Source organism: Ursus maritimus, unplaced genomic scaffold (assembly GCF_017311325.1).
Source record: "Ursus maritimus isolate PB19 unplaced genomic scaffold, ASM1731132v1 scaffold_2, whole genome shotgun sequence".
In the NCBI taxonomy this organism is placed as follows: domain Eukaryota; kingdom Metazoa; phylum Chordata; class Mammalia; order Carnivora; family Ursidae; genus Ursus; species Ursus maritimus.
This window is the reverse complement of record NW_024424452.1, coordinates 76,386,459-76,410,681: the sequence shown is the minus strand read 5'-3', so window position 1 is coordinate 76,410,681 and position 24,223 is coordinate 76,386,459. Positions and strand designations below refer to the sequence as shown.

Sequence of the window (24,223 nt, the reverse complement as noted above, 5' to 3'; positions counted from 1 at the left end):
CTGATTAGGTTAGTTGGCATGCAAGAGAATAGATTTCCTAAAGCCTTATTTATATACTATTCTGTTTTCTTTTTGGAACTTTGTATACTAGATCTTGCTTACCCCAATAATTAAGAGAAATCCACTGCTAACTTTGTACTGAAATAATATGCAACAAATTGGGACAAACAAAATAAAATGGTTTACAAAAGAACACGGTCGTAAGTCAAAATATGCAAGTCCCTCTTCACAGTTTCTTAAAAAAAAAATGGAATCCTAAATAAGTGACTTATTTTAGGTTTCATTCTGGGACACCTGTCTATGGGCTCCATCTATTCAGATTGTTTAATTTTTAATATGCAAGTGTATGGCTTCTATGTAACAACTATCATTTAACAACTGAGTTCAGGCATACATTCACATTGCCTTCTAGCTTCTTATGAAGTGCCTCATACTCACTTGTTCAGCCTACTTAAATGTTATTTTTCCTCCCATGCCCCCACTTCCAAACAGTTTTTATATAAAGATTTTCCTTACCTTATTGGATTTCTAAGTTTATAAAAATAATATTGGAGTACATTAGCAAATCAGTTAATACATGGTTGTCTAAAAAAGTCACAAATACCCCTAACTTTTCTTCAAACCCATTTACTACACCTTTCTGTCTGCCCATATAAACACAGACAGAAACACGTAGATGTGCGTGCACGGATACACATAAACGACACTTTTTGTATGTCTCCTTAGATGGTTTTTCCTCTTCTACTGTATTTCTTTTTTTTTTTTTTTAAAGATTTTATTTATTTATTTGACAGAGAGACAGCCAGTGAGAGAGGGAACACAGCAGGCGAGTGAGAGAGGAAGAAGCAGGCTCCCAGCGGAGGAGCCCGATGCGGGACTCGATCCCGGAACGCCGGGATCACGCCCTGAGCCGAAGGCAGACGCTTTAACGACTGCGCTACCCAGGCGCCCTCTTCTACTGTATTTCTAAACGATAGATAATTTTGTCCTCAGCTCTCTTCTTTTTGGTTTCTATACTTTATCCCTAGCTGTGAAATTTTAAATATCTAATAATATCCAACTCTCTGTCTGAAGCCCTCTCCTCTCCACTCATACTTATATATTGAACTGTATAGAAGATATCTCTACTTGGATGCTGAGATAGTCTTTTAAATATCCAGTTTTCCTTCAAGGACTTGGTAACGTGGTACTTCCCTGCCCATTTGAGATCAGGTGTGGCCATGTGGCTCACTTTGGATAATAAAAAGAGTATGGAGATGACACGTCACATTCAGACAGAAGCATTAATGGCCAGTGTGTGATTCTCCACTCATTCTTTTTCCATGCCATGGTGATCAGCAATAATCTCACCAAACTGAGTCTTGAAATGAGAATAACAAGGAGCAGAGACCCTGACAATGTGAGATGGGCATACAGCATGATCAAGAAATCAATCTTATAGTTTGAAGCCACCAGATTTTGAGGGCTGTTTGTCACAGCAGTAGAACTGAGCCTATCCTGACTCAACACTGATGTGTCTGAAGCATCCCAAATTTAACATGGTCAAAACAATATGACCCATCCCATTTTCTCCTTTCCCCATATTACTCAACTTTTTAAATGGCACTAACATGTACCTGTTGTCTAAGACTCAATAATCTTTTTAAATTTTACTAATTCTTGCACTTTCCACGTCCAATCCACCAGTAAATCTTAGAAGACTGGCTTTACCAACAAAGTATATCCCAAATCCAACCACTTCTCAGTATCTCCACTGCTGTGACAACAGCCCAAGCCATCATCTCTCCTCGGAACCGACACAGCAGGCTCTTGAACTTCCCTACAAACCCTGCTCCCATTTGTTGTTTTTCTTACTGTATTTTATTATTGGTTTGTAAGAACTCTTTAAACTTCGGCAAATAAAATATTAACTCTGCCTGTCATATATATTGTAAATGTCATTTTCAATTTTAGCTTTCTTTTTTTTTATATAAACCTGGATCAATCTTTAGATTTAAGTCACTGATTTTAATGGTCGCTAGCCTTAATCTGTTTAGTTCTTGTTCAAACAAGAGTGCCTGGTAGAGTACCTAGCAAAAACACAGTTAATATTGTTCAATAGTCAACATGACTCTGAAACAAAAAGGAGTTTTTTGGTTTTTTTTTTTTCCCCCTCAAGAGGAGCATTTCTTAGTAGAGACACTAATTCTGATCCTAAGACTTTAACTGTCATCCTGCTTTTCAATTTTCAGATTATACATTTTGTTGCATAAATGAATGAATTCAAGGCAAATGAATCAACTTTTGAATTTAAATTTTGCAAAATTCTTTTCATTAGCTTCATATTATATGTTACTATCTTTAAATAGTAGATTCTTAAAATAGTAGAAGATAGAGGGCCAGAAATTAGGCCATGAAATGGCTCTCTGGTAATCCTCAGATAATACATATATTTTTGTACATTATGCACAGCGTCGTCATAGTGGGCAATGGTGCTGACAGGTACAAACATGGAATTTAAGGAAGAAGGATTGGTTCAGGAAGATGGGGAGGCTGGGTACCATGGAATTTGAGCATGTGAAACAAAGCCACTATTAAGAGCCATAGGCAATGAAGGAATGTAAGCGTCAGAGCCTCATAGCATGATGCTTCAACAATATGTAATTCAGTGAAAAAAAATAACATATTTGTACAGGCACAGTAAAGGGAAAGAAATTAACAAAATCTATATATTCATTGCAAATATAATAATCATAATAGACAAGATTACACAATTATACTACATTTGTAGAGTCTTAGATGCTTAATTTTCATTATTTATATCATTATCTTTGACTTGCCTATAAAGTTTAATCTACTTATGTTCTATATTTTTCCTTCTGAATATTATTTTGAACATTTTATATTTCTTTCTTCTCACTATCCTCCACTTAAATATCTTTCTCTTTTTCATTAAAAAATTTTATTACTGAAATATAGTTGACATATAGTGTTATAGAGGTCTAAGGTGTATTTAAAACCTTTTTTAAAATTTTTTTTATTTTTATTTTTTTAAGATTTTACTTATTTATTTGACGGATGGAGAGGCAGTCAGTGAGAGAGAGAACACAAGCAGGGGGAGTGGGAGAGGAAGAAGCAAGCTCCCAGTGGAGAAGCCCAATGTGGGGCTCAATCCCAGGACTCTGGGATCACACCCTGAGCCAAAGGCAGATGCTTAATGACTGAGCCACCCAGGCACCCCGAAACCTTTTTTTTTTTAAACTGCACAAAAGACAGTTGTCAAGGAAAATGAGAAAATGATACAGTAACAAAATTTAAAATTGCCCATACTATTAACATTTTGGTATGTATCTTCTCAGGATTTCTATGTGCAAATATATAAATATAAATATCATCCTGTATAAAATTTTTAAAACAAAAGTGGGATTATGTTATCCATGGTGGGGTTTTTTTCCTAGCTAATTTCATGAAAATCTCCATCGCAGTCAATATATACTTCATTTTTTAAAAAATTTGCTCCAAGGCATTTCATTGATGTACCATGCTCTACTTAAACCAATTATCTATGATATATATTGATACTGCTTTTAAACACTGGTAACTGTGAACAATGTTTCAAAGTGATTTTTGAACAAATACCTTTGCACAATTATTGAATTATTTGATAAAAATAAATGTTTAAGAGAATTACTTGGCCAAAAGGTTGGCATATAATCAAAGTATTTGATAAATAACACCAAACTGGCCACCTTCGAGGAGGGCCATATGTACACTGTGCCACATCTCATATATAAGAAGGACAGCTTCTTTATTATTACATAACATGACCATTCTTTCAGATCAAAAATGATGTATAGCTGGCTATTTTAATTTATAATTCTTGGTTGCTAATGAAACTGAACTTTATAGCAGTCCCCTTTTTCTTTCCTTTTATGGTATTAAATGAATGTATATTGATTTGATCAGCTTTCTTTTCTTCCCAATAGGTTTTTGTTCTGTTTTAAAGGAATCAAATAGAAACAGTTCTATTTTGAGGGTATTTAATCCCTTGAATATCATACATGCTGCAATATTTTATCAATTTGTCATTTGTCTTTTAACTGTTTACTGTCTTCTGTACCATACAAAAGCTTTAAATTTGTATGTAGCTTAAGCTCTCATATTTTTCTTTCATTATTTTCCAATTTATTAATCTTTAATCATTAATTTCTTTCTTTAGATTTTTTTGCTGCTCACTTTCCAACCTTTTAAATTTATGTACTTCCATTAAAAATAATAATTCCATTTAAAGGTATTAGTTTTTCTCTGTATATAGCACTGGCCCTATCTTACAATGTTTCCTGTTTAGTGTTTTCACTGTTATTATATCCCAAATAGTCTGTTAAGTATTGATTTCCATTTGGATCCATTTTGGAGTGTATTTTCTTTTCCTGAATAGATCAGCTTTTACACTTAAAGTTTGCCAGGTGTATCTAGTTTTCTATAGCTTTTGTAGCTTATCAGATATCCAATATTTATTATTTAAAAAATATACACACACATATCTTTTGAGTCAACCTTATTTCTTATAATAATCACATTCTTTTTCATTTTAGTTTTTGTCCAGTTGATCTGCCAAAGATAGGGAGAAAAATTCTAAACTCTTACAACTATAATGATTCTGGTATGATTTCACTGTACAGTATGATAATCACACAAAGATAAATTAATAAAAAATTTTTAATTTATACTTTTTGATAAAAATGCTTTTGTAAGTTCTTAATTTTCAACCCAAAATTTATCACATTGGAATTTCTAAAATCATACTTGATCATAACATGTTTTCAAAAGGGAGGTATAAAATTTTTCCTTTCAGGGGTGCCTGGGTGGCTGAGTCAGTTAAGTGTCTGCCTTTGGCTCAGGTAATGATTCCAAGGTCCTGGGACTGAGCCCCACATTGGGCTCCCTGCTCAGCAGGGAACCTGCTTCTCCCTCTCCTCCTCCCCCTGCTTGTGCTTTCTCTCTCTGTGAAATAAGTAAATAAATAAAACCTTTAAAAAAAAATTTCCATTCAAACCAATTCCATTAAAAAATATCAGCATACAAAAAGATGTTTAAAATACCGTCAGAGAGATTACTGAGAGGGGGCCAAGATGGCAGAGTAAGAGGACCCTAAGTTCACCGTGTCCCATAGATACAACTAGATAACACACATCAGTGCAAATAACCCAGAAAATGACCTGAAGACTGGCAGAACAAACTCCCCAACTAAAGGCAGAGAAGAAGTTGGGGCGCCTGGGTGGCACAGTGGTTACGCATCTGCCTTCGGCTCAGGGCGTGGTCCCGGCGTTCTGGGATCGAGCCCCACATCAGGCTCCTCCCTGTGAGCCTGCTTCTTCCTCTCCCACTCCCCCTGCTTGCGTTCCCTCTCTCGCTGGCTGTCTCTATCTCTGTCGAATAAATAAATAAAATCTTTAAAAAAAAAAAAAAAGAGAAGAAGCCACATCAAAGAGGGTAGGAAGGGAGGAGAGTGGTGGGGACCTGGATGGACTCCAGCAGACCATCCATGGGTGGGATGGAGCCTCAATCAATGGTGGAGAAGGGAGAGAAACAGATTATCACACCAGGGAGCCCACATGGGGAAGATGAATCCCCAAAATATTTGGTTTTGAAAACTAGAGGGGCCAAATTTCATGAGTTCTTACAACCAGTGAGCCATAAAGCCTGGAATTTTAAAAATCAGAGGGCTTGGCTCTGGGAGAGCCCAGACGGTGATAGGAAGCTGAGTCTCTACCCTTAAAGAAATAGCATACATAACAAAGAGCCTGTGGAGATACAGCATAGAAGGAGCAGTTTGAAAAATGCCTGGGCATATGGGATAGAGAGTTACTCACTCATCTTAGCGCTCAGAGAGGCAGGGATTTCAGGGAGAACCCTCCAGGAACAAAGGAGCTAGCAAGGTACCATTTGCATCCTCCGACCCCCAGCATAAACACACAGCTGCCTCACTACCTAACTTGCTTACACCAAACCCTGCCCCACTATGCTTTAGTGGATCCACCCTTCCCAGTCACCTTTGCCTCAGTTTGGACTCGGTGGGTCCCCTCCTCCTGAAGACCAGTGCAAATCTTGCCCAAACCAAGTCTCTGACCAGTGTGTTTTGCAGGGCCTTGGTCCTGGCAGCAACTGCAGGCCCTGTGGAAGGGTGCACCTTCTTAAAATTGCCTGCCCTCCCCACACAGCCCCAGTCTCTGCAGCAGCAGCTACAGGTCTCATTTTGCAAGCAAACCAGTGTGTGCCTTGTTAAAACTACATGCCTTACCCTGGCTAGGGATCAAACACTGCCCACAATAGGCAAAGAAAGCCTCTGCAGATGACTAGACTGAAGGAAAAAGCAGCCCAGACATGACAACAGGTAACACACAACACACACAGGAGACACTCCTGAAGCATGAGGTTCTGGTGAACAGAGGACACTACACTGCTGGGCACTACAGGATTTCTTCATGAGGCCATTACTTTTTTTTTTTTTTTAAAGATCTTATTTTATTTATTTTGACAGAGATAGAGACAGCCAGCAAGAGAGGGAACACAAGCAGGGAGAGTGGGAGAGGAAGAAGCAGGCTCACAGCGGAGGAGCCTGATGTGGGGCTCGATCCCAGGACTCCGGGATCACGCCCTGAGCCGAAGGCAGACGCTTAACCGCTGTGCCACCCAGGCGCCCCAGGCCATTACTTTTAAGAGCAGGAAATGTAGCTGACTTTCCTAACACACAGACACTGGGAGTTAGACAAAATGAGGAGACAGAGGAATATGCCCAAATGAAAGAACAGGACAAAACCACAGCAAGAAACCTAAACAAAAAGGATATATGTAATATGCCTAATAGAGAATTTTAAAAAAGATTTTATTTATTTGAGAGAGAGAGAGAGAGCACAAGTGGAGGGGGGAGGGCAGATGGAGAGGGAGAGAAAGAGAGAAGCAGACTCCCTGCTGAGCAGGAAGCCTGACAAAGGGCTTGATCCGAGGACCTGGAGATCATGACCCAAGTCAAAGTCAGATGCTTAACTAACTGAGCCACCCAGACACTCCTGATAGAGAATTTAAAGCAATAATTGTAAAGATACTTACTGGACTTAAGAAAAGAGTGGAGAGCATCAGTAAGACCCTTAACAAGAGATAGAAAACATAAAAAAGAAATAATCACAGACGAAGAACAAAACAAATGAAATTAAAAATACACTAGATGTAATAAATAGCAGGCTAGAAGAAGCAGAGGAGTAAATTAGTGACCTGGAAGACAGAGTAACAGGAAGTAATCAAACTGAGCAGGTGTGAGAAAAAAAAATTATGCAAAATGAGAACAGACTTAGGGAACGCAGTGACTTTATCAAGTATAATAACATTCACATTATAGGGATCCCAGAAGAAGGAGAGAGAGAAAAGGGGACAGAAAATTAATTTGAAGAAATAATAGCTGAAAACATCCTTAATGTGGGAAGGAAACAGACATTCAGATACAGAAGGCAGAGATCCCCCTACAAAATCAACCCAAGGAAGTCCATACCAAGACACACAGTAATTAAAATGGCCAAAAGGAATGATAAAGAGAGAATTTTAAAAGAAGCAGGAGAAAAGAAGATAGTTACATACAAGGGAAACTCCATAAGGCTATCAGCAGACTTTTCAAAGCACTGAAAGGAAAAATCTGCAGCCAAGAACACTCTATCCAGCAAATCTATTATTCAGAATAGAAGGAGAGATAGAGAATTTCCAGATAAACCAAAGCTAAAGGAGTTCATGACGACTAGCCTATAGGAACTGTTGAAGAGGACTCTTTGAGAGGAAAGGAAAGACCATAAGAATAAAAAATGTAAGAAGCAGAAAAGCAGTGAAAATAAGTATATCTGTAAAAGTCACTTGCAAAATAAAAGGATGTAAAGTATGACATCATATAGCAAAAATGTGGTGGGGAGAGGAGTAAAGAATGGGCTCAAACTTAAGCTACCATCTACTTAATATAGACTGGTATATGCAGATGTTATATATAAATCTAATGGTAACCACAAATCAAAAGCCAGTAATAGATATGCAAAAGAGAGAGAGAGAGAGAGAGAGAGAGAGAGAATAATCCAAGTATAAGCATTAAAGAAACCCAGCAAACCATGAAAGAGAACAAGAGAAGAAAGGATCAGAGAAGAACTAAAAAACAACCACAAAACAAGTTATAAATTGGCAATAAATACATACTTATCAGTAACTACTTTGAATGTAAATGGACTAGGGTGACAGAAAAGACATAGGATAAAAAACAACACGCATTTATATGCTGCCTACAAGAGACTCATTTAAGACCTAAAGACACATGCGGACTGAAAGTGAGGGGATGGAGAAACATTTATCATGCAAAGGGATGTCAAAAGAAAGCTGGGGTAGAAATACTTATATCAGACAAAATAAACTTTAAAACAAAAACTGTAACAAGAGACAAAGAAGGACAGTATATAACAAAAGGGACAATCCAACAAGAAGATATAACAATTGTAAATATTTATGCACCCAACACGGGTGCACCCAAATATATAAAACAGTTAATAACAGGCATAAAGGTACCAATTGATAGTAATACAATAGTAGTAGGGGACTTTAACATCCCACTTACATCAACGGACAGATCATCCAAACAGAATATCAACAAGGAAACAGAGATTTTGAATGACACACTACACCAAATGGATTTAACAAATACATTCACAACATTCAATCCTAAAAGAGCAGAATACACATTCTTTTCAAGTGCACACAGAACATTCTCCAGAATAGATCACACATTAGGCCATAAAACAAACTTAACAAATTCAAAAAGATTTAAGTAATACTATATATTTTTTCTGACCACAATGCTATGAAACTAGAAATCAACCACAAGAAAAAAGTCTGGAAAGAGCACAAATACATGGAGGTTAAACATGCTACTAAATAATGAATGGGTCAACCAAGAGATCAAAGAAGAAATAAAAAATTACATGAGGAGCATCCGGCTAACTCAGTTGGTAGAGGATCTGACTTTTCATCTCAGGGTTTTAAGTTTGAGCCCCATGTTTGGTGTAGAGATTACTTAAAGAAAAAAAATTAATTACATGGAGAAAACTGAAAATGAAAACTCAATGGTACAAAATCTCTGGGATGCAGCAAAAGCGGTTTTAAGAGGAAGCTTATAGCAATACAGGCCAACTTCAAGAAGCAAGAAAAATGTCACATAAACAACCTAATCTTACACTTAAAGGAGCTAAAAAGAAAAAAAGAAGAAAAACATAACCCCAAATCAGCAGAAGGAAGGAAAAAAATAAAGATTAGAGCAGAAATAAATGAAAATAGAAACTAGGAAAACGATAGAGCAGACCAATGAAACCAGGAACTGGTTCTTTGAAAAGATCAACAAAATTGATAAACTTCCAGGCAGACTCATCAAAATAAGAGAAAGGGGGGGGGAGAGAAAGGACTCAAATAAATAAAATCACAAATGAAAGAGGAAAAATAACAACCAACACCACAGAAATACAACGGATTGTAAGAGAATATCATAAAAAATTATATGACAACAAATTGGCCAACCTAGAAGAAATGGATAAACTCCTAGAAACATACACTATCAAAACTGAAGCAGGAAGAATCAGAAAATTTGAACAGAAAAATTACCAACAGTAAAAGTGCATCAGTAAACAAGAAACTGCTAACAAACAAAAATCCAGGACCAGATAGCTTCACAGGTAAATTCTACTAAACATTTAAAGAAGAGTTAATACCTATTTCTTCTCAAACTTTTCCAAAAAATAGAAGACGAAGGAAACTTCAAAATTCACTCTATGAGGCCAACATTACCCTGATATCAAAACCAGATAAAGACATGCACTAAAAAGGGAACTACAGGCCAATATCCCTGATGAATACAGATGCAAAAATCTTCAACATAATAATGGCAAACCAAATCCAACAATACATTTTAAAAAATCATTCACCAGGATCAAGTGGGATTTATTCCTGGGATGCAAAAGTGGCTCAATATTCACAAACCAATCAATATATCACATCAATAAGAGAAAAGATAAAAGCCATATGATCATTTCAATAGACACAGAAAAAGTATTTGACAAAGTACAACATCCATTCATGATAAAAACCCCCAACAAAGTAGGTTTAGAAGGAATATATCTCAACATAATAAAGGTCATATATGAAAAACCCACAGCTAACATCATACTTAATGATGAAAACCTTGAGAGCTTTTCCCCTAATGTCAGGAACAAGACAAGAATGTCCACTCTTACCAGTTTTATTCAACATAGTACTGGAACTCCTGGCCACAGCAATCAGACAACAAAAAGAAATTAAAAAACATCCAAACTGGTATGGAAGAAATAAAACCTCCACTATTTGCAGATGACCTGATACTATCAGAAAACCTTAGAGATTCTCCCAAAAAATACTAGAATATAAATGAATTCAGTACGTTTGCAGGATACAAAATCAATGTACAGAAGTCTTTTGTATTTCTATACACTAATAATGAAACAGTGGAAGGAAAATTTTGAAAAACTCCATTTACAATTGCACCTAAAATAATGAAATATCTAGGAGTAAATTTAATCAAAAGGTGAAAGACCTATACTCTGAAAACTATAAAACACTGATAAAAGAAATTGAAGATGACACAAAGAAATGGAAAGATAGCCCATGCTCATAGGTTGGATGAACAAATATTGTTGAAATGTCTATACTGCCCAAAGCAATCTACCCATTTAATGCAATCCCTATCAAAATACCAAGAGCATTTTTCACAGAACTAGACCAAACAATACTAAAATTTCTATGGAACCACAAAAGACCTGAAATAGCCAAAGCAATCTTGAAAAAGAAATACAAAACTGGTATCACAATTCCAGACTTCAAATTATATTGCAAAGCTGTAGTAATCCAAACAGTACGGTACTGGCACAAAAACAGACACATAGATCAATACAGCAGAATAGAACGCCCAGGAATAAACCCACAATTATATAGTCAATTAATCTTCGATAAAGGAGGCAAGAATATGCAATGGGCAAAAGACTGTCTCTTCAGCAAATGGTGTTGGGAAATCTGGACAGCTACATACAAAAGAATGAAACTAGACCACTTTCTTACACCATACAAAAAATAAACTCAAAATGGATTAAGGACCTAAATGTGAGATCTGAAACCATGAAGGTCCTAGAAGAGAGGACAGGCACTAATTTCTCTGACATTGGCCATAGCAATATCTTTCTAGATATATCTCCTTAGGCAAGGGAAGCAAAAGCAAAAATAAACTATTGGGGTTACATCAAAATAAAAAGCCTCTGTGCCTCAAAAGAAATGACCAACAAAACTAAAAGACAACCTACTAAATGGGAGAAGATATTTGTAAATGACATATCCAATAAAGGGTTAAAATATATAAAGAACTTATACAGCCCAATATACATTAAAAGAACCCCAAATAAACCTATAAAAATGGGCAGAACACATGAACAGAGATTTCTCCAAAGAAGACATCCAGATGGCCAAGAGACACATGAAAAGATGCTCAACATCATTCATCATCAGGGAATTGCAAATCAAAACCACGATGAGATATCACCTCACAACTGTCACAATGGTTAATATCAAACACTCAAGAAATAAGTGTTGACGAGGACGTGGAGAAAAAGGAACCCTCGTGGACAGCTGGTAGGAACACAAACTGGTGTAGCAACTGTGCAATACAGTATGAAGGTTCCTCAAAAGATCAAAAATAGCATTACCCCATGATCCAGTAATCGTCACTGGGTATTTACTCAAAGAATAAAAACCCACTAATTTGAAGGGATATATGCACCCCTATGTTTATTGCAGGATTATTTACAATAGTGAAACTATGGAAGCAGCCCAAGTGTCCATCAGTAGATGAATGGATATAGATGTGGTATATATATACAACAGAATATTATTCAGCTATAAAAAAGAATGAAGTCTTGCCATTTGCAACAACATGGATGGACTACAGAATAATGCTAAGTGAAACAAACCAGTCAGAGAAAGACAAATACCATATGATTTCACTCACATGTGGAATTTAAGAAACAAAACAGCAAATAAAGGGAAAAAAAGATATAAACCACCAGGTAATGAGGATTAAGGAATGCACTTGTCATGATGAGCCCCAGGTGATGTATGGAATTGTTGAATCAGCATATTGAGTCACTACATTGTACACATGGAACTACTATAACACTGTATTTTAACTACACAGGAATTAAAATTTTAAAAAGTACAATACTCAGAATATGTCAAAAAAGCTATGAAGTAAGACAAAAATTCTTCTCATTATTTCTCATTAACTAGAGTGAAGTCACTTATTTTGAAAACAATAGAGGAAATAAAATATATAAATAAGCCTCATGAACCCTTCAGAAGTCCCCGTTCTATCACCCACTGTGAGCTTTCTGAGCAACAGATCAATTCTTGCTTTCTTATAGAGTCTATTTGACAAGATTAATAAATTTGGAAACACGATATAGATTGCAACTCACTTTCAAAGTTTTCTGCCTCCAACTGAACTGCCCTTTCCTCCAACTGATTACAATAAAAGGGGGTTCAAAAGCTAAGCATTAAGCAATGGTCTTTTAAGATAGGTTTGCCAAAAAAAGAACCAAAGGTTTATTGGTGTTGCAAAGATTGAGACAGACGATTCATTTTTATATGTACATAAACTGAAATAACACTTTGAGGCCAATAAGTTTTCATCCTTTCTTTTCACTTTAATGATATTCTTATTGGGTTATGCATAAATTAAGCAAATCAGATGGTCTCTTCTTAAATCCCAGGGGAAAACATTTTCTAAGCTTCTCTAAGAAAAATCAAGGAAAGCGTATACATCATTCAAAGAAAATAAAAAACCCTAATTCACCTGACTATACCTAAACTGCTTAGAATGTTCTGATTTGCACTTATACATATTTTAAATATTAGAAAGGAAATACATCATAATACATTATGATATTATACTGTCTGGTTCTTTACAGGTTTGGTGATGGTTTTTCAGTGTTATCTATAGTCTCTCGCCTTCAACCAAGGGCAAGAATTTAGGAGTCTCTTGGCCTAAGAGACAAGACAAATTATCATGCATTTAACATCTATGTCCTTCAGTATGATATATTTTGGTGACATTTGATCTGGCACACTCAATCTCTGCAACAGAATCCAGTGGATCACCAAAATAAATACTCTAGGTAATAACTACTTTTCCCATTAATGGAGGCGGACATTGTCCACTTGTCTCACTGAATGTGTTGGGAAATCACTAGACAAAGTATTTTTTTAATGTAAAAACAAGTGTTTAAATCTGATTTTCCTTTCTTTTCTTAAACAGCAAAGCCCTCTGAAATGTATTACATTATTGCATTTAACCTAACCAGAACTTTATTAAGACTTAGATTTAAAAAATTGTTTTAGCATGTTTCTATTCTATTTCTCCTTTTCAAATGTTCCTTCTCTCTAATCAAGGTGGTCAACTTAATACTTCTGCCAGAAGAAATGTAAGAATCCTTCACTTTAAGAAGACTGAAGTAAAAGGGTAGTAAATCTCTCTTTCATAGGTCATAAAAGATTCATAAGAGAAGAGATTAAATGTAGTTTTTCCCCACAACTTAAAATTTTTTGAAGCGTTCATGTTTGAATTCATCAGGATTTCTTTTTTTTTCAGTTTTCATTTATGTTTCTGCACCAACATCATTAAGAATCTTGAGAGCTTTTGTTATAGAATTTTATTCCTTATTCAGTATTTCTCTACTTTTAATTTGCCTAATATCAAAGATATTTAACAAAACCCGAAGTCTTTAATAAAGAAATAAAATGAAAAGCCTATTATATTCCTAGAAATGCCTACCAAGAGAGGGCATCAAATTAAATAAGAAGTTAAATGTCTTCTTTCTAGGACAAGAAACATGGAGATTACTTTTTACCTGAAGGCCTCAGTTCTGCAAATGACGTTTTACATTTGTGTACAACAAAGTAAGAAAAAGAACAAAAACAACCCCCCCCCAACCCCATTACTGTATATATTTGTTCACATTCCCAAAACTGACTCATGAAGTCCTAGACTCTGGTCTTCCTCATGAAGACATGGACTTGGAATCCACAGTTCAGGGAAACCCCTCTAAGGAGGAGACAGACTTTACCCTAAGCGATTTAGAGTATCACTATGCCAACAGAAAAACATTTTCAAAAGGAAAAATAAGTAATGGGCTTGGAAGGAATTTTTTTTTTTTTTTTTTGGTAACTGTGATCTCTTCAGAAAAGGAAAATTTGTTTTTTAAGGAAAAATAACAAAATACATACAGTTGTTCAAAGAGGAATGTGAACCTTGCTGTTTCATTCCATTGTAATATAAATCTGTGCACCTATCATGAAAGTTTGTTTCCTTGGAGTTTAGAAGATTAGATCCCAAACCCAAAGTGTAATCTAATAAAGGTGGCTGGAGCAGATCAGCTGAGTTGTTACGAGAAAATGGATAGTAGGCTTGTTCCGTACAGCTCAGAATATATGTATGTGGATATGTGTGTGTGTGTGTGTGTGTGTGTTTACATTGCATTTAACATATGTGGGAAGATGAATCCATTCATCCTGCTCATCTAAAGAAACATGAATTCAGCAGACTTCATTCTCTTTAGAGTCTGGTTAATATCATAAATAATAAAATGCCATTCCCTAAATAAACAATTAGCCATTGTGAGTCTAAAATGAGTCACCTTTTACAGCTGGCTCACGTATATGGCAGGCAACAAGTTAGGTATGTTGCCTTGGGGACAATTCAGACCAAGCATTCCAGAATTAGAGGGAAAAAAGAACCTCATATTCTCCTTTTGAAGACTCCAGATCTATACTCTGGAGACAGCACAGCTTGTATTCCAGTGTTTTCCATTTATACTGAAATTCTAAGCTAAAGGAAAATAGCATGCAGATGTGCTGTTTGTGATTTCAGGAGGCTTTTTCGTGCCAGCGTACATGGTCAGGACAACAATTGGATTTTTAAAGTATTAGCATTACATTTTTTCACCATTCATAACATAAACAATGAAAAATTAAGGCATAAGGGCAATAAACACCAGCACCTCCAAAGTAGCCACTTTTCAATTAAAAACCAAAGCAGTCAGTGCTCGCGTCTTTAACACTCTTCAACTGACCCTCGGGCACCTGAAGATACCCCCTCAACATTGTACTAAGTTTTCGTTATGCAGATGGTGGCTCCAGGTGCGTGAAGACCCTGGAAGATCTTCTACATCATCCTAGAGGTACCCTTATGAGCAGCAGCTTAGCATTTTGGGGTTTTACTGCTCACTGCATTATAATGATCTGAAAATCAGTAAACTCTATTAAACTGAACATTGCCCAGAAGAACTTGACCAAGCAAGACACAATAAATGGATGTCTCCTACTTTAAAGGAGTGTTTTCTTTGGGGAATTTTACAAATCCCTTTAAGTCATCAGTGAATCACTAGTGAAAGAAGCAAATCATTAATGCTTTTCGAGGGGTCTACGGGTTAGCACATCCCCCAAAATGTCAGCAGCTGGTTCTCTGATCATCACATACACAGACTCATTATTGGCGCACTCACAATTAGCTCATGGCATTTAACAAACAAGACATGGAGCACATGAAATTCTAGACAGAGACTCAATGTAAGTGACTAGATCAGACATATTTACTACTCAAGAATTGAAATACATCATTTGGTGTCAGAACAAAAATATGGGTTTTTATATTTTGTCCAAATGTTTTTTCTTTTTTTTAAAGATTTTATTTATTTATTTGACAGAGACAGAGCCAGCGAGAGAGGGAACACAAGCAGGGGGAGTGGGAGAGGAAGAAGCAGGCTCCCAGCGGAGGAGCCCGATGTGGGGCTCGATCCCAGAACTCCGGGATCACGCCCTGAGCCGAAGGCAGACGCTTAACGACTGAGCCACCCAGTCGCCCCCCAAATGTTTTTTTCTAATAGTGGTAGTATTAGGTAGAAATATTATCCTTTACTTTGTGCAAGGAATCTCTAATTTCATAAGCTACCTGCCATTTTTAAAAAGTGAACTATTAGTGGACTGAACTCACCATCTCGCTTCTTCACAAATGTCTATCTTGTACTTTTGTTGTAGTATTTTTAACTTTATTTAATATTATTACTTGGGTCACAAGCAGTTCTATTCAGATATAAATTCATAAAGTGACACATTTTCAATACCAACCACGACTTCAACATATTCTATAACAGCACATTCCATCAAATTAAACTGCAAGATTTCCCACATTTGTTTTACATTCTATATGTATGGCTTATGAATAGCAATTTTGATGAATTCCAGCTGGTTTAACTATGCAGGCAGCCCCTTATAGAACAGATTCTTTTCAATTCTTATTGTATTCAATGAGGCCCATTTTAAGTGGGCCACCTGGTAGGATGAAACACTAATAATTCTCCATAGAAAAAAGGAAAAACAAATCACCGTGCTAAACTTAAGACCATCTTCCCGAACTATGCTACTATTATAGAGCTAACGTAAGTGAGAAGTAGTTCTAATCTTTTGGAAGAATTGAATTGAAATTCAAACAAGCCAGCAACCCTACGAATGACTAACACGCTCATTCATCTAATGACAATAACAACATGAAGATAATTTTCACCATCGGTGTGTGCCGCCTGGTCTCACAAATCTATCCTGCACATTCGGTCTCCTCCTCCATCCCCCACACCCTCCTGCTTCCATCCAGCTGGAATACATCAGGGTGCAGAAGCCAAGTCAAATGTGGACCCCACCCTCTTCCATCCATTTTAAGGCACCTTCAAAGCCAGAGCACTGATCTAGTTCAGTTTCACCAGCAAAGCCAGCCATCCTGCTATTTAAGACTCCAGTTTGGGGTTTTTATAACTGCACATTAACATAAGAGCTTTGATTTTTGGTCAAAAACTTCGCTGCACTGAGTTTCATCAGATTGTTGTACCCTTTCTGCGGAAGAGTCCTTATTATTAAATCTTCATAATCTTTGCTCTCAGTGTTGACCTCTTTCCTTATGTTATCAACCTCTCCGAACCACCCAAAAACCAACCCTAAAGAACGTAACACTGCCCTTCCAAAAGGTCAAAACAGAACAGCCATTAGGATAGTCCAAATGTACGTTTTCCCCGGCATTTGCAAGCCCTGTATCATTGGTGCGCTGTCGCAGACAACAGTCATTTCAACGTGCACAGAAACACTCTTGCCAAGATACATGCGGTGGGGGGGTGGGGGCTGGAGAGAAAGAGGAGCTGCAATAGGGCAAAGAACTTACTTTGCTGTTCCCCTGTGCACGTAGCCGCAAGGAAAAACAAAAACAAAAACAAAAAAGAAACATGTTAAACATAAACTTATTTAAAAATTGTAAGGTTTTTCACGCTAGAGCAAAATCAAAACAAATAATTTATTCACTGACATCCTCTACATACAGCACCCGGAGCCCATGGGCAAGTCAAAGAATCCACTTATATTAAATGAAATCATATATTTACAACAGCAGAAAATTATGACAGAGATTTCCCCCTTTCTTTCTACCCGGAATCCTTGGAGTATGGGAACCTAGCCAAAAAGCACTGGTTTGAATTGGTAATAAGTGAACTGTTAGCATGAAAGGCAAAATAGTTAGTATGTCAGCTTGCCCTTTCCTGACAGCCCCTCCTCCAACATGCCAAGCAGTGGAAAATTTCATCAGCCAATGCATTTTTAAACAAACACTGCATCCTTGGTTTCAAAGAAGGTGGAAAAAGAAAGAAAAGGGAGCAGAGGAAAGGAGTGGGTGGTTCTGGGGAGACGGGGTAAGCAGACCAAGTTACGACCTCCATCTGTACCATTTCTCTACTTCATAAATTATGAGTTTTGTCTCGGGTTGGCATGGGAAGTGAAAGCTGTATAGTGGGGATACGGCCAAAATAAACACTGGTCCACATTCAAGAAAATGGGTCTGGAAAGGTTAGTCACAAAAAATGCAGTCATTTCTAAAAGAGACACTCTGGATGGAGACACAGAGAGCAGCCAGCGACAGGCGGCGGGCAAATGGCTCTCCTGTTTCAAACTGGAGCGGCAGGAGTATGATTTCTATCAAACAATTTAACTCACATATGGCTTAAAAAAATAAAATGGTGATTCATTATTCCCAGGACAACCCGAGTCCTTGCAAGGTCAGATCCTGTGGGGAAGGCATGATGGGATATGGGCAGGGAACACATCTGAAGTCTTCTCACAAGGGGCCCAGGAGGAATTTCTCGCTGAGATGCAGAGTTGAAGAGAGCTGTTAGTAAAGTGTGTGCATCTTGTGGACGAGGCTGAGCCCAGGGTGGAGTAACAGGTTGGGCTGGAGATCTGGCATTTAGTTGTCAAAGAGGATGTGCAGGGAGAAACACTACATACAGAAATTTTCTGGAGAGGGGCAAGGCAACAATCACAGGAGAGGTGTTTTCTTAAAAACAATGCCAATTGGTGACTATGGGGAAATGTCTACTCCAAGGACATCACAGCCATCATATTTAATAATAACATAACGTAAGTTTAAAGACACTGATAAAACAGTGTAGGGAAGCTTCTTGGCATTGGGAGTTGCCATGATATCACCGTTAACATCACTGGCTTCTGTGAAACATAAATAATGACACAAGAATGAATGAAGGGGAAAAAAGAATGAAGGGGGGGAAATAGGGGAATATGCCAACCATTCAATAAGGCAATAAAGATCCCCACAGGGAATTTTATCAGGAGTAAAATACTATTTTAGACAATAACAGGACCCTGGTTCTCCAAAGAAGTGCAATATTGCTGAAAATACCTCCAACAGATGGAGTTTATTGAATTCCACAGCAGTGCCGCTTTTGATCACCAAATAAGTTTCAGGAGTTCAACCAAGTATTTTTGCACATTAGGGAATGACTGGCTTCTCTGCTCGATGGCAGACGGTTCTGTTTGTAGTGGCAACAATGATGTCACAGAGTAGGGGGCCCTGATCTTTAAATATGAGAAACATCCATGTGGAGGACGCGGTGTGGCTTTGCCATTTCTTGCTTCCTTCAATCATCTCCCGATCGTCTATTCTGAGAGAGGCATAACACTCATGAATGGCCAACTGTAAATGTTTTATAATTCCCTCCACTACTCTGTGTGGCAGCAATTTATGTTTAGATCACAGCAAGTACCTCCACTGAAGAAAAACGAAAGTCTTCAGCATTGGTCATGTGGCTGCTTGACGTGGTGTGGGAAGTGCTGCTGAATAAGCTAAGAAGAAAGCGATGTGTGGCCGGGCTAAGCATGGGCTCTGTCAGGCTTGTACTAACCGATGGCTGAGTAAACAAATGCATGTGAGTGCTCATCCCATATTAAAACATATTTATGGAGGGCTGTGGGCGTTCCCCTTCTCCCCCTCGAACGATACAGAGACCCTCCCCCCAGTTGCTATTTGCCACAGGAAACATTCAGTTTTAGAGTCTATCCACAAGGAGTTTCTGAAGTCCCCAAAGACTTCATTGATAGAGTGGGTTCAACTTCCAAAGCAGTCCTAAAAGCATTCACTATGACTGGGAAGGTCTTGAATTCAGAAGTATAATGAAGTTCCAGGGTGTTTCACATTCTACTGCCATCTTTCATCACTTAACCCATACCCTAGAGGGGAGGACCGTCCATCTGTATAGCCAATGGAAATCTCTTCAGAAATTCTCAGGTGTATAATACTTTAATATTATAAATTTATAATTTATAATATTATAAATTTAATAATTTAATTCCAGGGCCCCCACTACGCTACAAGCTGCTCCTTTCCAATAGCCAGCAGGCCAGCATCGGAGGGCAGGCTTGTGAATCCTCACTTTTCCTCACAGACAGCCCGTTGGGCTCACTCCTGACAGATAGACGGAGTCTTCCAAACCAGCCTGGGCACAGGGTGACACAACCCCAAGACACCCCCTAAAGAATTCTGCTTCCTCAGCCAACAGTTAAGGAAATTCTCCCTCACATGCCCAAGTCCCACTGACTGTCTGCAAAGACAAAAATAACTACTAAACTGGGAATTAGGGCTTCATGGACAATGAATGATTTTCAATAGTAATAAAGGCTACATGGCATTGAACACATCCACCCGGCCGTAGCACTACGCTGGAGGTGATGTGCAATCGTCCTCACTTAATCCTATAAAATCACACAGGGAAAGGTAGCATTATTTTGAGTTTAAAAAAGAACAAACAATTGAAGAGTTAAGTAAGTTGCCTGAGCCACATGGCCAATAAATGGGTCAGGATTCAAATGTGAGTAGATCTGACTTAAAGTCTACCTCATTTCACTGCACACAAAATGTTCCAAAGAATTTGGAATTCTTTAGTGTTTATATACAATTTAAGTCATACTGTTAGCTGGCAAAACTGTTCCAGGAAAGTCCGTCATTTTTTATATCACGTTCTTTAGATATTTAATGAAATTTACATTTATTTATATTCACACTTACTGATGCATGTATATATGTTTTTTCCTGTAAAATGATCTTTTAAAAGTTCTTTAATTGTAGCCTATAAGTCTGGTACTCACACTTTTTAATCTCATTTTCATCACTAAAAAAACCCCAAAATGCTATTAACTAATTCCATTAGAAACATCTTTACTTCAAAATTGTATAACAATTCAATTATTCAACAATATAAAATTTTATAGCAGTCATAATTTTAATTTAATGGCCAAAGGAAATAGAAGTTAGAGCAATAAAAATTCTGCTAAATCCAAATTCAGATTTAAATATATCTTTAAAGTACTGTGGCTGTTCTGAAAGATGAGGTGACTGGTAGAAGGCTAAATCTGCGGCTCAGAGAGGTTACGTGCAAGTCCATGAAGTACGGCAGTGTCGTGGGAAACTGGACCCAGCACTCCTCATTTCCATTTCAGGGCCACACATGACAGTGCTCAAATATGAAGTCTACATTTTGCTTTGGATCCAAAAAGGTTAAGGGACAAGCAGTAATTTGAAAATCCGCATAGAAATGCAGTTAGGCTGTTGCATTTTATACAGATGTCCACTGTAGTTCCTACCACATTGTAATTATTTGCACCCCTCACTTCCACTACACTTGAAACTCTTACGAAGTAAGAATTGCATCTTTTTATATTTGAATTTCTAGAGTCCACCGTAACAGTGATGGATGAAGGGAAGGGAGGGAGAAAAGAGTGTGGGAGAGAAAGAAAGAAAAAAAAATCTGTAAAAAACTCTAAGAGAAACAACCTAAGAGATAGAAGAAACCAGGTAGCAGAACAAACACTATGATACGAGTGACATAAAATATCCCATCATGTGGACACGACAGAAAAAATATGATGGGGAAAAGCGTGAAAAGCGTGTCATAAAAAAGTGGGCAATCTTAGTTGAAAAAAACGTTCGTCCAAAACCATAATGTGTGTAATGGCTATTTACCGAAATGAAGCCAAAATTACACAATTTTAAAAAATGATTTTTGTAGACTTTTTTCCAGTCAAAATAGAGGTGTTTTGTGTAGAAAGCAGAACTTCTTGAGTCTAGACTTATGTCCACGTATGATGAAAAATGTTTCATTTTTAGAATAGTGATTGATTTGCTGTCAACTCAATGGTTTATTGATACGAAACCCAAATGACACACCAGAAGTCCTAAAAATTGACTTACAGAGAGACATCTGTTATTAGGTTAATCTGACTTTTTCATCAAATCTTTCTAAATTAGGAATAACTGCACCTAAAAGTATCCACTCCCCCCAAATCTAAGCATGCTCACAAAATGAATGTTTACACAAGCATTCTACTTAGATTGCTTTCAGTAGTTAGCTGCCATTTAAACATCTGAAAGTCAAGCAATCGTGTAATATAACCTCCAGAACTACATGGTGCATAAGAAATGCAAATATTGTTTATGATGAAAACTGAGAAAAGCAACGTTCCTGGCATACTGCCAAGTTTAATTTCCTGTCATGTCTTTGGCATATAGTAAAAAACCCCTTTGTCTCGACCCTCCAAGCAACTGTACCAAAAGTGTATTTATAAACAAAAGTGATGGGAAAAGAATCAAACAGATTGTGTAGGACAACGCTAGATTTGCTTAAAATTGACTATTCCAATCAAAAATAGCAAATATTTCATCGACCGTCTCCTTCGTGCAGAGCTATGGATACGTGAAAATCCAAATTTATAAAAACAATTCACCAGAGATAGGTAATTTTGCTTTTCCAAGACAGTTTTCTCTCACAAGAGATGCATTACATAATTTCTTTAAATAGCAAACTCCGTCTAGTGCATTTAAAATAAGTTAGACAAAAGCACAACTGAAAAAAAATCTTCACAAACATTACAGCTGCATGGCAGGAAGACATACATCCACACATTAACATTTTATACAACCAAGCATTATTTGGAAATAGAAAATAGCATAAAGTATTTACGATCTCATTGGGCTACATTATAATATCCACACTGTCTTAGCTCTCACTACTTGTTAAAGAAAGCAGTCCGTGATGAAAATAATTATCATCATCATCACCATCATCATCATTCTTATAAACAGAGTACCTACTTGTGCCTCCCCTGTTCAGTGCCTTCCCTGCATTCTCTCACTTAATCCCATCAACCAAGCTATAGGGGATTCCTGTTATTTCCCTTTTATAAATAGGAATTTTGAAATATAAAAAGGTTAGACATCCCACAGCTTACATGTGAACTTCTGGAATTTCAGTCTTGGGCGTTTGACACTAAAACCTCTGATTGAACACACATGCTCTACAGCTTCCTGTAACACCCTGCCATATAATCTTCTAGAAAATGTCCATCCTATCATGTCACTAACCGGCTTGAACCCTCTAATGGCTTCCCATCTCACTCAAAACTCAAATGCTTACCACATCCTTCAAGACCAATATAATCTAACCTGACCACCTTCTTGGAAACTATCAGCCACTCTTGTCCTCCCTCATTGTGTTCCAGACATGACTTTTTGTTGCTCTTCTGAGACAATGAGCTGGCTTTGCACTTGCTAGTCCTTTCCACAAATAGTCTTCCCTTCATTTCATTTACTCCCTCCATTCCTTCAGGAGCCTACTCAAATGGCAACTCTTCAAAGGGACCTTCCTTCATCACCTTTACTAAAATAAAGCTTACCTGCCCCTCTCTGTCTGTCCCTTTTTCTTTATTTTTTATAGACAGTATCACTCTCTTGAAATCCCACTATATAACTGAACAGTTATTCGTTCACTTGTTTAATGTCTGCTCCTTGGGGATGGGACCTTATTGCTCACCTCTGTAGCACTAGTGCTTAGAACGGTGCCTGGCAAACAGTGTGTGCTCAACAGGCTTTTGTGGACTGAATGAAAAAAAATTAAGTATATGTACATTTTTAATATAGGATTTTTGTGAAATTAAACACACTACCATCAATGGAGAGGGAAGAGTAATAAGAAATGATTAGAATTAATAAGAAAAGTAGAAGTGGTTTTCCTATTTTTAAATGACTTCTCACGTGCAATTTTTGGAGTGGCATATAGCTATGTAAATATATATGTACACAAATGACAAGATTTGGACAATTATGGAAATCATACAGATACCTCTGTGCTTGGATATCACCAGGAAAGGGTTTTGTTTCATTTCATGTGGAGGGCACAGGGTATGTTGTGAGGGGTTCGTTGTTTTAGGTGCTGGCTAGGCAAGGGTAGGTTAGGATGGAGTTAAGAGGTCTATGTGTGAGCTAAAATAACAACAGTGAGAAGAACATTTGGCACAAATCCCCAATCCTTTACCTCTGGAACTCTGTTAAATTCCAGTGCAACCTCAGGGATGTACTCAAATCTAAAGTTCCTCCAGAGATGCTCCAATTGCTCCCCTGCACCCACATTTCAGACTTTCTCTTGAGAAGACTCTTCCTACTGGGGGCCTAGAAATGACCTGGCTTATGCATGATCAGTCCTATAAACTGATCTAGAGACAAGTAAGCACCACAAGGGTCAAGCTGTACCAAGTCCCCAAGGCTCGGGCTCAGCACTGCATTCTGAGGAGACACCTGGATGGAACATCTCAAGGGGAACAGGAAGTAAGCAGCAGGAGCCACTAGTCTGCAGCATCTGTCTAACGGTGTGTGTACATATGTTGGGTGGGACTTCTGAAATTTAAATCCAGACATTTCCCAAAGAACACAAATAGA

At 37.4% G+C, this 24,223-nt stretch overlaps 1 protein-coding gene across 8 annotated transcripts in view; it reads right to left on the bottom strand.

Moving 5' to 3' along the window:
• DNM3 (dynamin 3) overlaps positions 1-24,223 on the bottom strand; it is a 522,795-nt gene that overhangs the window by 81,116 nt on the left and 417,456 nt on the right. For 4 of the 8 annotated variants that reach the window (XM_040636206.1, XM_040636209.1, XM_040636213.1 and 1 more), the window contains one exon: positions 17,336-17,347. The exons of the other annotated variants lie outside the window; for them this stretch is intronic. In XM_040636206.1, coding sequence (XP_040492140.1) covers positions 17,336-17,347 — 12 coding nt within the window. The remainder of the gene's footprint in view (positions 1-17,335; positions 17,348-24,223) is intronic. 8 annotated transcript variants of the gene reach the window in all.